The sequence below is a fragment of the Lepisosteus platostomus genome, chromosome 7 (genome assembly GCF_059453375.1).
Source record: "Lepisosteus platostomus isolate fLepPlt1 chromosome 7, fLepPlt1.hap1, whole genome shotgun sequence".
Classification (NCBI taxonomy): domain Eukaryota; kingdom Metazoa; phylum Chordata; class Actinopteri; order Semionotiformes; family Lepisosteidae; genus Lepisosteus; species Lepisosteus platostomus.
Genome location: NC_142617.1, coordinates 60,806,253 through 60,824,835, shown reverse-complemented (window position 1 = coordinate 60,824,835; position 18,583 = coordinate 60,806,253). Strand labels below are relative to the sequence as shown.

The 18,583-nt window shown below is 42.3% G+C and overlaps 1 protein-coding gene across 5 annotated transcripts in view; it reads right to left on the bottom strand.

The window, feature by feature from the left end:
- The window catches only part of scaper (S-phase cyclin A-associated protein in the ER), a 129,627-nt gene that overhangs the window by 64,705 nt on the left and 46,339 nt on the right, over window positions 1-18,583 (bottom strand). For all 5 annotated transcript variants that reach the window (XM_088641542.1, XM_088641541.1, XM_088641543.1 and 2 more), the window contains 3 exons: window positions 11,066-11,202; window positions 1,222-1,287; window positions 440-566 (listed from right to left, as the gene is read on the bottom strand). In XM_088641542.1, coding sequence (XP_088497668.1) covers window positions 440-566; window positions 1,222-1,287; window positions 11,066-11,202 — 330 coding nt within the window. The remainder of the gene's footprint in view (window positions 1-439; window positions 567-1,221; window positions 1,288-11,065; window positions 11,203-18,583) is intronic.

Below are 18,583 nucleotides of genomic sequence, written 5' to 3'. Positions count from 1 at the left end.
CATAAACTCATCTCAGCAGACAGGGACTGAGATGTGAGCTGTATTACAGCTTGAAAAGCACTAGTTGTGCTCAGTCTCTGTAGTACAGGAAATGATGAAAAGGAATGAACGGACTTGAAAAGACAGAATCATCACAGCTGCTGTATGCATTAAGACACGAAACAAAAGCAGAAGTGTAATTACTTAATTAGGGGAAAAAATCAAAGCCATCTTGGCTTCTTCACTGCTAAAATTGCTTGCATTACTTTGCAAAACAGAAGAGAACTGGAATAAAAGAAATCCTAAAAATATCCTTTCAACCTCTATGTTGGACTTTTGTTCTTTTTCACTGTAATTTTTAAGAACCCTTGTTATGCTCCAGCAATGAACCTCTATCGCAGCACTGGGTGTGTACCTCAGGTTGTCTGTGAGGAGTACAGAGCTGATGGAGTCAGGTTACCTGTTTCTCCAAGATGCGGGAGGTCTCGCCCAGAGTCCTGTCCAGGCCCGACACCTTGTTGCTCGGCCACTGACCACTGTCCTGCCCCTGGAGTTGTTTCACCAAGTCCTTCACCAGTCGCTGGAGCCTGAGGAGCCAATGAAAGGATATTTCTCACAAACAAGTTGCGCCTTTTAACAAAATGATTGAGTCACAAATTCACAGTCCTGCCCGGTCTCCCTGGCAATCACACCCAACAGAAACGTTGTCTCTCTGGGGCAGAAGACTGCAGCAGTCAGCTGAAGCAATTCACACAGCCCCACATGTGACCTGGGTACGTCAATGTCCTTTGTGAATGACAATGTGCAAGCATCAAAAGCAAAATTAAAACATACAAATATGCTCCTGGTATAACAAGGAGCAAAAACAACATATAAATAACAGCCCCATGCCACATTAAAATGAGTTTTCTAGACACATGGAATTCTCCAGTTGTCTTATGGAGCTACCACACTCATATTATCCTACACGACCAAATGCATTAGGGCGTTCAGATGCATGAGGCTAAGAGTATATTTGTGTGGCCCAGATTTGGCAACTAGTGTTTCTTAATTTTTTTACTATGCCAAGGCTCCTTACTTTAATGAGGCCAAGCTCTGTAAAAAGCATTTAATGTACATTATAAATCATGGCCTACTGAAGGACTATGTGGGCCTAGAGCAACCTAAGTAACCTTTATAAATGTCCGCCTCTAGTTTTAGGTGGTGAAGCACAAAGGTAAGCCTGCAGTCTTGATTACTTACTTGGCTTTGTATGGAGAGTCAGGGATGTGAGCCTTTGCTTCCAGAGAGGTCTCATACTCTTTTCCCCTGGAGATGAAGAAAAACAGTTACTTCATATCCAAGGGAGAAAAAACACCCCCCCCCCCCCATTCTTGATAACAAGACTGTTGAGAAGATAAGAAAACACTGGGGACAGGAAAAGGTCATTAAGCCAAACAAAGCCTGACACTTCTGTTTATTTTTCCTGTCTCTGCCTTCCAGCTTGTACTACAGACCTCTTTTCTTTCGGGCTACTTGGAAAGAAGTGCACAGAAAGCTAACAAACCACATGAAGGGCAAGTTTTGCTCTTCAGTGTATTCCGGTCCGGACTCTGCAGGGCAGTCTAATCCCAGCTTCAGGAAAACAGGTGTTGATGGAAGCAGGCCCTGTCTGATGCACTTTCTGTGCTTCTGCTGGTGATGACAAGTTATTACACCAAATGAAAACGAGATCAGTGGGAGATGCGGTCAGTAACAACAACCAGGGCATTCTTCTGACAACAGGAATAAAATAAAATAACGAGGAAAGAGACCTTGGAAGTTGCTCAATTACAACATTCTCATCATTTAACAGTGTCTTCTGACATATTGTTGTTGTAAGCCTAAATGTCCTGATAAAAACCCTGGCCTTGTAATAACAATTAGCACTTGAGCCAGAGTATGGCAAGAGGCGGCTGCTTTCTCAAGGGGTTGAGTAGGGAGCTGTCTTTTACTGGGCCCCAGGATAGCTGATAAGAACAGTCAATGAAATCCTGCCAGACAGTCGAAGGATTTACTGTCAGCAACCAGGAGATAAACCGAAAAGGTTTCAGGAAGATGAGAGGTTACGCTGTAATATATTCCCAGAAAACTAACCCCCGTCTGTCTGAATTCATTTTTTTGGTCAATGAATGAGTTTCCTTTGGACTAGTGACACGATGCACAAGGTTAGACAGATGAAATAGGAAACGAAAAATAACAGAGTATATAAAGCACTGAACAAAAACTGAAATACATAGCTGAACCCGTAATCTCCTTACTCCATGAAATTAGATACATGAAATAAAGAAATTACTAAATTCCTTCCTAATGCTGCAATTCAATTTGCATAGAACAAGAACGCACATCACTGTGTTGTGGGATTAATGAGTGGTATAAGGTTAGATTTTTACACAGACATTTTGCATCTTTTGCATAGCTTACTGTGAAATTATAGAGTTCTTTGTTTCTTTAGTCACCCCCATTATAGCCAACCACCCATTATCTGAAAGCTCCTTGTCCAGAAGAGAGTGACGGTAGCCTGAAAGCCATCCCAAAAGCACTGGGCATAAGGCAGCACTGAGAGCAGGTGACAGCTCTTGGCCTGCATGGGTTTGCAGGGCCAAGAGAAAGGAACAATTTAGAGACACCAATTAATCAAGCTAGTATTTCTTTGGAGGTGGAAAAAACACAGAGGATCTGGGATAAAAAAAAACCCACATGAATGAGGGAAGACCATGCTAACTCCCCAAAGAAGGATTCCCCTATATAATAAGCTAACTTATATGCCACTGTACATCCCCATCTTTATTACAGGCCAAGAAATACCTACCAGCCAAAAAGGCACTACTGAGGATCCAAAAGACAACTTTGCTGCCCAAAAGAAGTTACCGAAATACCCACTCAAATCACAAACTGCCAATGGCCATTCACATGTCATCTAATCCCCCAACTTTAAGGTATTGGAAAACACAAATAACAGGGCTATTTTATCTTATTAGAATATTTTATTATTTATTATCTTAAAATATTTATATACTTTAATATATTGAATCTATAATATAAAGTTTTACTATAATAGAATTCATATATTTAATTATAACATAATTAATAGAGCTATTATTTAATTTGATAAATTGAAGAACACCTTTCAACTTGGTTGTATTGGGTTATTAAATAATTTTTCAAGTATTATCAGTATACACCACTTTAATTTTACCTGCAAGATTCCACTCTGACCAAGTCATCCTGAAATTTTGCAGTACAATGTCCTGCTGTTAAACCCAAAACTACCACTGAGGTTTCCATTCATCAGCTTGTGATTCTCCAATTTGTCATCAAATATGCAAATATTTCCGTGATCTGGTTTGTGGAAACAGAACAAGCTTGCTTTCGCATGTTGGCTGCTTTTCAGTTTAACCTTGTAATATCCAGAGATGATTAAAGAAATATACAATTACATTTTAAAGAAAAAAAAAGGACAATCAATCAATTTCTTAATTGATTAATAAGATTGATTAATCTCTTAAACCAAACAACACTATAAAGTAATACTAAAACCAGGAATAAATGTATTTAGAAGTTCAAGCAGGTAGTTGCATCAGCAAGCGTAGGCTGTAAAGGAACAGGTAAAGGTTTATTCCATGCTGAAATGTTTCATTATCGGTTCCATAAATGTATTTATAAACATGAAACACAATTCTTCCTGTCAATAATATTAAGAGACAAGACAGAACAAAAAATATATATTTCGCCGTCACATCATGGCATGATTTTAAAATACAAAAAGGGAGTATCAAATTGTTTTGGTAGGACTTAATGGAATAAATCATTAATAATCATAAAAATATTCAACTAAAGTACATCCCATTTCTAAGAAGTGTTGACATGAATTCCAAACGCATTAGTTTCCTAGGGTCAAATGTATTCTTCAGATATTTAAAGGAAGACTAACTGTTTTAACCTAACTTAAAAAGAAACTCATTCACTGGAAGTGGGCTCACCTGTATTGGAAGTATCTGCACTACTCTGAAAATCTCTTTGCAGGAGAATGCTCCCATTGAACTATACAACTGGGCCTAATCAATGGCGTGGCCTCAAATTTCTAAACTATAAAGATTAAAGGGGAACACAAAAACATTTCTTTTTAAAAATGAGATAAACTACAACTTGATCGGGGATAAAATAAGAAATGAACCTAAACAAAGCATCTGTGGCACTCCAGCAGTTTCGATGGGCGCTCCACAGTTCCTCAAACATTTTCCCACTCGAGTGACTCAGGCTCTTCCTGGTTCAACGGCAGAGAACGGCTGTCAAAACTTCAGCGGGTGACGTCGCGCGGCCGCGGTTTGGAAGTGTTCATGAGAGAGAGCGGGGCATGTTTCTCGCCCGCTCCTTAGTGAAAACCCTTGACTGAGCGGACCTGTTCAGACGCTCATTGGAGGACGTCTGTTTGTGCTGGCGGAGGGCCAGCGCTGCGGAGGAGCTGAGACAGGACCACTCCAGAGGCTCCAACATGCCTGGGACCAACAGGTGGAAGCCTTCAGCTGTCTATCACTCTCTGCAAGACCTCCCTTCGCTGCCTCCCGTCGGCACTGGGAAACTGGCCTGATGCCAGCAGAGCCCCCGTAGTGGAGGTTAATAGAAGAGATGGGGCACCACTAAGCAATAATCTAAAGACAGCATATTTTAATGGTGTATCGCAAAAAAAAAAATGGAACTGGAAAAACTAGAGCAAAACTGGAAACCGACAATTACTGTATTTCTTTATCTGTTTGGGGGGAAGAAAACCAGACAGAATACTAGCCCTGTGCCAAAAACCCTCAGGAGAAGTGGCAACACAGTAGAACAAAAATAACTTGAGTTCTGATGAGCAATATTTTATTGCTGCTGGGAACAGTTACCTTACTTTGTAGCCTGTAATTATTAATACTTAGGTATGTTGATTCCCATAAAACTCCGCATGAATGAGGCTATATTGGCGATTCACATGGGGTGCATTATTTTACCCCTGAAAAGAGTACAGATATGAATGGCAAGTGCAATAATAGTTTGTCTCATAAATTTATTAATAACTTGATGCAATAAAAACAAAACTTTAAAGGCCGCAGTAGTTGAGTGTGAAGTAAGACCTAAGATTTTAACTGCATTATTTCCAGATGTGCAATTGTTGTGAATGAGTTCTGGGGCCAGGTACTGCAGATCCATGAACTCCTCTGGACTAGCTGCACTTTAAATGAAAATGCACGACTAAAATGAAACGTTACAAGAAATATACATGCAACATGCAAGAAATACATGCAAGAAATATATATCTATTACTTTGAAATACTTTACTCTGGTATTGGATGTCTTTGAAAAAGCTGTCCACTTTTCTCCCTTTTAGCTTGCAAAGCTAACTGCTGAATTGAAAAATTTACGTTAAACAGATTAGACCACCAGTCTATATTGCCTTTCATCGCTTTTCCCGCCTATTCAGACATTTTAATTATTTATCAGTGGCCCTCCCAAAACGAGTCAAATGAACAGTTTCTGAATGAAAAACCTTGCTTTGGTCGGGCTTCTTAGGGTAGGGAGAGACACCATCCCCATAACAGCGGGGATGGTATTTAGAAATCAATTTGCTGAGCAAATGAACTGTAATTCAATAACAGGGAGGCTCCGGGCACCATAGCAGGCTTTAATTACTGCTGCACATGTGCAGAAGCTGAGCCCCACCAGATCACGCAAGGGAACAGGAAATCACTTTCGCTTTACACCACAAGACCTGTAAAGGAACACAGATGTGGCATTATACTCACAGATCCCATCAAATCCACTCAAGGTGGTCCCTCAGCTCCTTTCCAGAATATGTGATAACAGAGTTGGCACAAAAACAATCCTATACAAATTAGGTGTATGTTTGGACGCTAAAGACAACCAAAGATGAGGTTTCGAAAATCAGGGAATAAAACTGAGCTCTTCTCAGGCTCTAGGATTCTGGGGCTACCAATAGAAAAGTGAAAACCCCTGGGGGGGGGAGGGATACATGCAAAATGAAACCTTTTAGCTTAAGGATCATCCACGCTTGAAAAACAACACTTTTCCCCCCACCTGAAAACAAAGAAAAGACACTGCCAAGAACACAGCGCATTAATAACGTCAATAAAAAGATCTGGATCCAGAGTTCTGACAGTGTCTGTATGTAGGTCTGACCGTTCAGATCTAAGGCAGCACTGCAAAGAAGGCAGCTCATTTATGACAAAAGCTCATCCCTTTCTATATACCTTTGTATGGAAATTGTATGGATCATTTCCACACACCAGTGTTCCCGACCACTGGCTCTTACATTTATGACCCCTCATAAGAATACTCCTTTACACAAAACGTTTATAGTAGAGTGTGTCGGGAATGGGATTTCCAGTCCTGTGGTTGATGCCCAAACTCTGGGCTCCTTCAACAAATGGCTGGGTGAAATTCCACATTCTCTTAAACTACCAAAGAAGCAGGATGGGCCGAGTTGATGGCCTCCTCTCATTTGTAATTTTTCTTATGTTGGGAAAATTACACCATGTTCAAGCTCAATACTTTGTTGCAGCAGACTGGGTTTTAAGGCCCTGCAAGTCACACGGAGGAGACTGGGGAACACTTGCTGCAAACCTCCAACCAGGGCAAAATATATTTTCAATTGGCTCATGCAGAGCCGATACCATCATTCACAAGTGCACGATCTAGTGATTCAAACTTCTGCTTCTCGGCTGCTAACGGTTTTTGCCTCTGTACCATTCATTAGCCCGTTATCCTTTAAAATTGTGTTGCTGCCATCGATTCTAAAAACACAATGGGGGCAAAATCAAATCAAAGCCACTTCTAATAGTTCTTGCTTTCATGATGAGATCTTTAAAAATAACTCAAGACACAATCTGTTCCATTGTGTGTACCGATAGAAGGACACGTCCAGGTAAATAGCAGATCACACAGGTGCAGAATAAAATACTTGGCAACTTTTTGTCTAATGAAATGTTATGTGTACAGTTTAGTACTAACAGAGCTAAAATCATTCAGGGGCTATCCCTTGCATTCAAAGATGATCATCTTTAAAGATTAAAGGGGTTGATAAAAACAACTGATACTAAGAATTATTATGATATTAAAATATTTTTTCCCATTGTTGCTATAGTATTCAGTATTCTACAGTGTGCTTCCAAAACATCTGAATACTAATCTTTACAGATACTTAAACATCTAGAACTAATTGCTAAAATACTTCAGTACGAAATGATCTGTTCGCTACCTTGTTTCCACAGTCTTGTTTTTGATGAAATTCATGAATTATGCGAGTTAATGGGTTTTATTAGGTGCTACTGTCCTCGTGACATCATGAAAACAATCAGAGTGGTTTTGATGCTGAAAAGTGGCTTGAAAACAGGACTCCTGGTCTCCTGAAACATTTCCTAGCCAATGTTCCTTGAAAAGTGGCATCATCTTCTGCCAGCTTTACTTTGCTCCCCGAGAATCCAAACTGAAGCTAATGCCCTCAGACAAAGGGAAAAGAACAGATCACAACACAAGGACCTACTGTACTCTATGAAAGAACGTTCTTGGCATTTGAAAAATAGTTCATTTCTGAAGTATACCAACATTAGAAATATGCATCACTGAATTTTCAAGTAAGGGTGCATTTGAACATATTAATCAAGTCGATAAAAGCAAGAAAAAGCAGACAAATCTGTTCAGTTTTCACATGGGGCTTTGACAATATCCTGCCTCCTCATCAGTGTAGATATTACACTATTCTGCTGTGACAGGTTTACACTCCTAGAGGTTAAATGGGGAGCAATTGCTAAGCAATATATTATCTGCTACAGCAGTCTGAGTTAAATGGGGTAGGGTTATAAATATTAGTAATCAGTTTAAGAAAAAAAAACACAAAAGCTACAATGCAGAACTAATAATCAATTCATCATGAGCTGTCCCTCCATTCACCTTTACTGGCAGTGCATACAGACAGCTCATACCATAAAAATGTGCCTGGTAGGATATGTATTTATAAAGTTGCTTACATGAAAATGACAGTACACATATATCTACTTTAAAGGTACCGTGAACACTTGTAATCAGTACTCAAGAGCTATCAACCAAGCACAGAATAAAAGGCAATTAAATTACGGCTGCTGGACTTCTCACAAATATTCTTGCAGGTGGTGGCTACAACTGTGGGTCAAAATGTTCACACCATGCCCACAGACCTGGTCAAAAAGCTAGTCTCGCCAGACTTTTTTTGGTAAGATTACAGGACATGGCCTGTCTTGAATTGTGGAGGGAGACTCAAAACTTCTTTAGTTAGAAAGAAGGCATGTGGCTGAAAACCTGAAACAGCGCATCACCATTTAAAGCAAGAGAGAACTGCACTTATCCAACAAAAGACAAGGCCACTACTAACAACCAAAACAGATCTTAACAAAGCTTTCTACTATATTTTCCAGAGCACTGATGACCGGCTTGTTGGCACACCGCTGATCTGGCTTAGACTAAGCACAGGAATGCTCTACCCCAACAGTTACAGGATCTGTGGTGTCAGGTTTGCGAGCTGGATCATTTGGTATGAGAGCAAGGACTACGACACTTTCCCATTCTTTGTCCGGTTCAATTTATCGAAATACTGTAAGGAACAGATCACATGACCACTGCTTCCTCCCCCCCCCACTTCTCCGGTTTACAAGAAGCCACGTTCACTCAGGGACGGTGAGTGTCTGCGATCGCCTTTTTCGCTCCACCAACAGAGCTCCCTTTGTAAGTGCGTCTCTTTCCGAAGTCAAGCCAAACACTGCAGACTCTGTTCCCCGGAGCCGAGTTAGACATGCACTGCACAAACCCACATGTCACGCATCGAAGGGGAATGGAGGTGGGGGGGGGGGAGGGATACATGCAAAATGAAACTTTTCAGCTTAAGGGATCATCCACACTTGAAAAACGACACTTTTTCCCCCCCACCTGAAAACAAAAAAAAGACACTGCCAAGAACACAGAGCATTAATAATGTCAATAAAAAGATCTGGATCCAGAGTTCTGACAGTGTCTGTATGTAGGTCTGACCATTCAGATCTAAGCCAGCACTGCAAAGAAGGCAGCTCATTTATGACACCACTGGCTTGAGGATCTCTTACATTTATGACCCCTCAAAGCCTTTTACAGTAGGTATTAAGTGCTTATCGCAGCTTGGTGAGGGGCTGGGAGTGACTGGGAACAGATCCTTCCGACGTCGTCACTTGGATCCGAGCAAAGCAGACTGGAAGAAGAGGGAGCTTTGGCAGAGTAACAGTTCCTGTCCGACACCATTCCGGCTGCTGGGATGCAGAAAGGCCACTGTGCTTCACATTAAAGGTCGGATACTAAGGCGATGCTCCCGAAAGCTCAAACCACAATACAAATGCACGTAATTCCCCTGTGCCGATGGGACCTCAAGGCACTTGATCAGAACAGACAGGATACGGCAGTTCAGGCAGGTAAGTCATGTTTTTCCACTCACAGCACCTCCATGGTATCATGTGCTCAACAAGTTTCCCCCCCTAGCCGAGATTCTTGCGTTTATACAGGGCTATTTTCAAATGATAATCAGATCCATCCTCTCATTTGGAGTTGGCCATCTGGTGAATTTGGAACTACTGACTTCAGTTTTTATTTTTCAAACATGCTGCCTATTTAAAATCCAATGAGAGAAATGAAACCTATTCTTCGCACCCTGACTAACTGGCGTCACTGTCACAGATTTGCACCGGCAGTACTTCCTCCCAGAAACACGTGTGCGCTGGGGTTTGATTGTAGAGCTCCACGTAAGCAGGTACTTCACAAACACGCGCCGGAATAATCTTCAACACAGATAAATGCGATTTATAATGAAAAACAATCCCCAAAACCCCACAAAATTCTCAGATTAAGACTGCCTTGAAATTTCATGACTGTGTTCATATTTGTGACGGGCCACCAAAGAGATTTGAGATGTGTTTTATTGGGAAAGTTTGTGCTCTTTACAATCCCCCACATGAGCACAAGAGAACACATTAAGATTAACCGTGAAGCCTCACATGGCTGCAGGGAGGCTATGACACGGAGACATTGCAGATTATAACAGTGAGTGATTGGCTACGGCACAAAACCACATACAATTCAAATCAGAAATACTATTGTTTGAGTCTTCAAAATGGCAGGAAAAACAGTGAAAAATGCACCCAGCGGAGAAGAAATCTCCGTCTTGGGTATAAAACATTCTGGCAAGCACGCAGGCATTAATCCCGCGGCACTGATAGATCGCTTGGTGTTGAAAAGCAATGTCAGGTAGACTGTATGTTTCACAGTTCAGTTAAAGATTCATTAAACATGTTAGACAAGTGCCTTTGATTCTGCCCGACTCGAGGCAACATGATCCAGAACCTTAGGATGCGGTAATGTCTTCCAATGAAAATAACTACAGCCGGTGACACCTCAGTCACAAGGTGAACCAGGGCGGCCCGCAGTGAGACGAGCTCGGACAAGCCCGTGTCATTCCTCCCTGCTTCCTCTTTAACGCCCAATGACAAACGGCTCATCCGACAACACACTTTCCATTTCGCGACTTCTTCAGCCACCACCACCACCCCCCCCCCGCCACCCCCTTGTTGTGACAGGCAACAAAATTGATTAAGCCCAGCCCTGGGATCTGACACTGAAGCGCGTTGCCTTCTATTTGTTGATTACTATTGATTTTCTTTGATACTTCATTTAAAAATCAATAGCCCGGAGAAGAAAAATAGGCATGGTTTACACATACTTTAACATACTATTGTACACTGGAGGATGCTGCAGTTTTGGCAGCACTCTGGCAGCCAATTATGAGAAAAGCTCTTAACAGGTGAAAGCAGGGGCTTCAGATCGATTTCCAGTTTTCTTCCCCAATCACAGAAAGTGGCTATAAATTAGGCTCATCAGTGTTATGCTTAAGACAGCCATGAAGCACATAACTTTTTGCTTTCCATTCGCTTGTTACTCATAAAAGCCGCGCTTGTTGTGTTTCGGCGCATTAGGTTTCTTCCCGTGAAGAGTAATGCCCCTGGAAGAAAGATGGCTGGATTACCTGGAGCTCATCCGAGCTCGAAGCTTCTTCGCTTTCTTCCTCGCCTTCTGCTTCTCCTCCCCGTCTTTCACCGTCTCCACGGCGACAGAGCTGTCGGTCACGATGTCCACGATGTACTTCTTTAAGGACAGGTGTTCCTTTAATCAACAGAAGTAAATGTCAATGGCCAGCTTTCCTTAAGGGTACATTATCAGGGCCCGTAGAGTATTTTTTCCCAAAAGTTTATTTTTTCCGTTCCACTTTCAAGATGAGTTTTTCCATGTGTCGGACAATTGTTTTTCAAGACTGTTAATTGATCTTTGCTCAGAACTCTAAAACTCATCACTAAAAGGTGGCTTTTTTAAAACAATATTTTATTGAACTGGGTACATTAATTAAGAACAAACTCTCATTTCCAATAATAATAATAACTCAGAGACCTGTTTATACATCAAACCCCTTACTGATCCTGCTCAAGGACAGAACAGCGGTGTCCCACACAGCGTCTGAACTCCGGTCTTGAGCTCAGAGCCCGAACAACTAACCCATACACTCTTGTAGAATGCTATCATGGACTGTTTAAATTTGTTTAACGAATAGCCCGTTTATAAAATTCTTCTTTTTGAAAATATACCTAAAAACTGAAACCACTGGACTGCAGTGCTACAGTTTCCCACATTTAAAAAACTCCTACTATAGCATTTAATATAACATTTCAAATGGGAACTTGAGTGTTCTGATGATCTTATTCTTGTGTAACCACACAAGCAGCCTGGTTTCTGCAACAGTCTCTATAACATTGAACTCTTCAATAAATTGAATAAATGGTTTTATCAAGCTTGTAAAAAAAAGATGGGCTACCAGAATTAAATTAGTATCCGTTATTGTTTGGTTCTTTAACTAGAAATTCAAAGTTTTCTTACTCGCATGCTCTTAAAATATTTTTTCTCTGAAGTATATCAGCTGATGGTAGCTACTTCTCAGCAGGACTGCAAAGCTCTGAACTTACATCACTTGAAAAAAGACCCCGGATTTGTACTTTAGTTTTTTTTCCCCTCAATTGCCCAGTTACAGTTGTTCTAAGCACATTCAAATTTAAATCCTTGAACCGGATTACTTCAGCAGTGTTCATCAAATCATTAGTCAGGAAATACTACAATTTCTGTGTGCTTACTTCTATCAATTACTGCCTAGGGTTGCTTATTGTTTAAACTGTACAATTTAGCTCAATGCTGGGGAATGACATATTTATAAAAAAAAGAAATCGTGGCCAGGCATGACCTCATTAGGTACAGTATACAGTGTGAGTAAGTCCAGTTAAACAGGCCATGGCTTAGGCATGTTTGTAGGAGGTTTCCCCGAAACTGAAGGGTGAAGACTGGGTCTGCTCCTACCCCATCACTTGGTAATACATTTCTCACGACGCACCTCACAGACGGCACTGGAGGCACTTGGGCTTTTTCCTTTCGGCCTCATTTTTCTTCAATGAAAGTATCAATGAAAGGGAACGGCACATCCTCGTGCCTTCAAAGTTCCCGAAACTTCCCGAAGGCAAGAGTTTGCGAGACTCGAGAGTTGCGAGAAACACCCCCCCCCCGCTCACATTTCACAAAGCGCGTCTGCGTACCAGAACGCGCATTTCCCCGGTAAGACAAGTCCAGCATATCGGCTCGGAGTCCGCCGCATGCACCGCAGCCCCAGCCTGGCTCAGGGGGGTCTCTCATCGAGCGGCAATGACAGAGGGGGGCGAAACTTAACCAGCCTGCCCCGCTGCGGGGGGAGCCGCTCCGGTCTTTCTCATCACGGCTCCTCCTGGTTGCCAGTGACAGAAGAGACAAAACCCGGGTTGATCCGGCTCATCTGGCCCCTGAAACGGACACCACCTGAAGGAGGGTTTACCACCTCCCCTCAGACGCAAGGTGCAGCTAAGCCCCTCTCCCCGCCCACCTGGGCCCTGCAGCCCAGCAACAGCCGTCCGCCACCGTCCAAGGGAGGAGGAGGAACGGTCCGGCAGACAGTCTCCAGTCCCGGCATGTCCCCTCCCCCCCCGAAACTCCTCCAACTCTGATCTAATCTGGAGCTTTAAGAGATGGCTGGAAAGAGCACTGGAAAGTTCAACAAGCTTATTCATCCCTCAGCCCACGGGGGCCAGGAGAGCTCAGAGCTGTCAGAGCCTCAACAAGAGAAAAGAGCAGTGAAGCCACTGCAGAGAGTCAGAGCTCAAGGTGTTTCTCAGAGTTCTCACCTTTCACGATGAGCACCGTGGATTGATATCACAGGATCCTTTGGGGGGGGGGGGAGGGGGAAGAGAATGACAAAGAGCATGGGGTAGGAAGTCTTGTTACTGAGCGGTACAGGATGACACCAGCAACAAACAAGCCCCCCATAATACAAATTGACTTGATGTATAGAAAAGGACTTCTTCAATCAGTCTAGCCTCCCCTATTGAAAGAACAGGTGTTTCTCTCATTGTGCAATATATACATTAGTCAAGGCCGAAGCGAGAGGAACAAGGCTGTCAAAAAGTCATTGTCCCGTCCAATTATCTGGTGTGTCGTTAACACTTGATGAAATTTTGATCTCCTGCAGATAAGCTGGAGGGGGGGTGTTGGTTTTACTCTCCATCAGTCCGTAAGGGAGTATTCTGGAGATACTTGCTTTTCTTTTTCTTAAAAAAAAAAATCACTACGTAATCTCCACAATTCATTCTTTATGCCAGCTTCTCTACAAAACCTGCAGAAGGTCCTGCAATACTGTCGTTTTATATTGAATGCACTTCTTTGTGTTGGTAAAGAGTTTCCATTCTGCCAGGAAATAAAGCTCAATGTGCTCGGAAGCAGGCTGGATTTTTGGGTTTTATTTTTCCAGTGTGTAACATGTTCCTGCTGTGTGGATATGGATTTGCACATTAAGAAGTAGAAAGGCAGTCCTTCGTGGTGAAGGCTGGTTATAACCCTGTGTGATCTACTTGTAATAGCCCTAAGATCATGAGACTGTCAAATAGCAGTTAACCAAGGAGCAACATAAAATCTGAAATCAATGAGTTCTATTTATTTTTCAGGCATATTGATTAGCAATCCAATAAGGAGCAATGGCACCTTGTAAGGAGAGGGGCAAAAACATGGCTCTTAACTCATTCACTAGATGTACACAAAATTTCAAAAAGATTAAGTCATTGTAAGAAGATACAGGAAATCTCAAGCCAAATCAACTCAACAGCCTTAATAAAACAGCTTTACAAGGAAATCTAAACACTTACACAATTTAGCTACAGGAGACCCACCTTTAAATGCCACAGACACTGCTGGCTTTGTTTATGGAAGTATTGTGAATATATTGATTTGTGCAGCATATCAGAAAGATCCAAGACAGATATGAGGCGCTGCTTTCTCTTTCAACAGAGAGGAAGCAGATGAACTTTAAAGAGTCAAAAAGACTTGACAATAACCATTCACTGCAATGAGAAGAAGGCTGCATGCTTGCCACCCCTTCCTTAAAGCAGTCAAATTGTGTAAAAGTGTGCATTTGCATTATTTCTGCTATTATTTGCATTTCAGAGAGTGATTTGCAAGGCATATTATATTTCCGACAGGCACTGCATATACTTTCCGCTGGCCATCCCAGAGTCCCTAGGGAGTGGTCTGCTGAAGACTCCAGGCAGGAACTTGCCCAGCTCCTCCTAGAGAGACAGATGTTCAGCAATCACCCTGACAGGGGATCCAGTGCTCGCCTTGTTTAAGTAATGGGATTGTTCCTCTTACAGCTTTAAAAGCAAAAGAACCACAGAATGGACATCTTGGGACATCACACACTATTCCAGAAGAAGCTAGGTTGTGCTGCCACTTTCCAGCTGGTAGGAGCATTAGAATGCTTTGGCACGCCAAAGCTCATGTCTAAAAACAATTCTATCACACACTAAGACATGCATTGCTTGAAAACACACATTCAATGTCTTGAAGCAAATGAAATTCTGGGAATTGATTAGGCCTACTTATTTCATGACCATTTTATAGTGGGGAGCTCAATGCAATTATGTATAAATATAACAAAATTCTTCAAATACATGCCATGAGCACCACCACACAGTTGTTTTTGTTTATGGGCAGAAGGATAAGGGGTTAATTTATGGTAAGGATTCATTAATGAGGCATTCCGATTAAGTCAGACACATAACTTTTGTACTAGCTGAGAAGTCAAGAGAAGTATGATCCCCAGCTGTCAGAGATGAATGGCTCTGCTGTGTGAAAGAGACAATAGGACTCAGAGGATACCCTGAGGCACAGCAGGCTGACAATAACAGTGTCTGCTTTTGGTCAGGGTAATATGAGAGATTTTAAAACATCACACCTACAGTGGCAGTAAAACTGTCGTTTTATTATCTCATTATGTCAAAATGATGTGTTCACCTATCTCTTCTCTTTTGTGAGCTACAAAAGGCCTCTGTGGACAGCTTCTCCTGTAGTGAGAAGTGAAGGATTTCATTCCAGTTTCCACAATACAAGGCTGCTTGGTTCTGCTCAAAAGATCACTGGAGATCTCTGAAGCCCTTGTCAAGCCGGCTATCCAGTTACTAAGGGTGTCCGTGTTACAGAAAAAAAACTTAGGAATTTTTTACACTGTGGAAGTTTTTAAAGAAAAAATATCACATTGTTAGCGCCTTTACCAAATTCTGTGCCATTATTTGTCGAGTGGCCTTTTTCATGTTCTCTATAGTATATCAGAACACAACGTGCAAACAATAAAAGCCCTAAAAGATGGTTTAACGTATAATCTGTTGACAATCAGTAAAAGATAATATGGTATATATTAAAATAGTACGGACCACTATTGACGCGCATACTGTATGTGGTCCACTTCGTTTTAAATACACCTCTTCGGGGCACGAAAACTTGTGAACTGATACAGCTCAACTCAAGAGCAGGGCTGTCAGACTCGTGTCTGGCCGAGCCCAGTGGCTTGATCTTGTTCAGGTTTCGCTCTACACCAAGTCGCCAAGTAAACTATTAACATTACTTCCCTAGATCGTTCAATTTGATTGCTTAAAACATTCAACCCCTCAAATACGCATGGTTACCCACAATGCACTTTGAACCATGCAGATAGCTGTGCTTAATTAATAGCATTAATATGCAATTAATTGAAAAATTAGACTGACTAAGTGAGCACAGGGGGGCCGCCACCCAGAAGACACCGGGGTGGCCTGCTGGCAGGACGGGACAGCTGGGGCTCCACCACCAGCTAGCCGCTAGCACGCAGCAGCCAGCAGGAGGGTGGGGTCTGAAGTTTGGGTCTCTCCGTCCCACAGGGGGATTCCGGAGAGGAGGTGGGGGGGGGAGGCAGGGGACGATTCAAGGGTCCCCCCCTCCCACACCCTGGCAATTTCAATTAGGGCCGGGGCCGCGGGCAGGGGATTTATGAACGCGACCTCTAGCTCGCAAGCGGCCCGGCGGTGCGACCTCTCACACCCCCCACTTCATCAAGCGGCGGCAGCCCGCCCCAGCAGGGCCCCGAAACGCAGGGCTCTCGCCGGGGAAGCGCAACGTGTCTGAGATTGATGCAGACACGGCGCTGAAGTGTCAGCGCTGAGAGGTCAGCTGTAATTTTTTTGTACAAGGTCAAGGGTGAACAATAAAAAAAATCCAATATGTCAAACTTGAGGGGTCATAGGCATAGCATATATAATATTAAAACAGGACGGACGACAAGTAATAAGCGTAAGTACAGAGCGCATATTGAAAATCCAGGCCTTCACATATGCTGTATCCTCCTGAGGCATCGATCCAATGCTGTTGATAATATCGCTTTTTTTCCCCACCAAGTCCTTAAACTGGGAAAATATTACTAAAATTCAGAGCTCAAAGACCATAACAGCTCCATGCAATTGAAAAACTACTTCATGACCCCTGCGCAGTTCAGCCAACTATCTTAATTTTAATTAAAAGTCTTTCATTCTGGCAAGACTTATGGAACTCGTGGCTGTAAATGAATTGGCAGCACCATGAATAAAGTGATATTGCATAACGTGAAGCGTGCATGCCTAAAAAAAATAAACTGGGATTTGCGTAATCTTGGAAAGATTTCTTTAAACATTCAAAAAACTACAAAATCAAGACTAAATTGGAAAACAATGCACATCCTCTTTGGGGCTTTTGGACTGAGCTGTCTGTTAATTTCATTAACTGAAACTGCCGAGGCGCATCTCCGTTAATATTTAACTCCTGCCCGTGTCATCGCTTTCATGGAAGTCAGAAAACGTATTTAAATCCGTGCTTTGTGTTAACAGTTACCTTTCAGACTCGATCTGCTATTTCCCTTTGACACAAGAGGCTGCGGTTTCCTTTCTGCATCATCTCCCCTGTGGGCCAGGTACAGTACACTGTAATGAACCTCAGTGCCTCCTGAAATTTTCTTCATACTTCATTCCCTGCCCTGGATTACGCCTTCCCTGCTAGCAGCAGTATGGCTTTCGTGTCAAGGGGAGTGGAGGGGCACGGGCTCTTAAATGAGACACCACTGGGTTATTTTCATAACCCGAGTTCCCTGACAAAACACATCAGGAACTGCTCTTTCTGCTTTAACATACTGATGCTGTACTGGAATTTCCCATAAAATACGAGACACTGCCAGTAGGTATAAAAAAGAACTGTGTTTCCACATGGTGTATTTAGAGAACTGCAAGGACCCTCTAAAAAAAAGGACTATATCTCAACCAGCAACGTTTAAGAATATTTCTGTAGCCTGAACCTGAGCAGACTGATCAACCCTTTATTGTTTGGTCATATTCTGTAATCTGTTATTCTAACCCAGCACCTGGCTGTTGTTTTTGATGAATCCATTAGTCATTAAAATCACAGTTATTTGTATACATTAACTGTGCTTTATGCATTTGCTCTAAATCAATTTTTACCATTTCCATTTCATGCGTCAGCTTCAGCCAGATGATCTTAGAAGAAATGATGGACTCAGGCCTCTTTTTTTTCTTTGTTTATATTCTGAGGATCAGGTTTTATGCCAAGGTTAAATGCAGTTCTTTCAATGTCACTAGTAATCATACTTTATCCAACAAAAGTGTCTAACTCACCTTCTCTGAACTGTCTCAAAGGCATTTTATCTGCCTGTTCCCTGTTTCTCTGCCTGGACATGCACAGAGTATGCTCACATGGTAAGAAGCAATGCAAGAGGCCCAGAAGGCCTTTAGAATATTGCAGTTTATTTTTCACCTAAAAACAAGGACAATTTACACATTTGCATATTAAGATGTGTCATTTAAAAGGTCACAATCATGACCACTTCCAGAAGAGGGCAGCTGCATGACACCAGGACATTGTTTAGGCCACCAGAAATGTGGCTGCAGAAGGGAAACTAATGAATTAGATCAGAGAAGGGAAAAGCATTAGAGATTACCAGTGGAAGAGGTTAGAATGAAGAAGATGCCAGGGTCAAAGGTGATGCATATACCACCATCAGCTGTCAGTTGCACAAACAGTGTGTTGAAATGGCCAACCTCACACTGCAGGTCAAACCTGAAAAGCTTCTTGC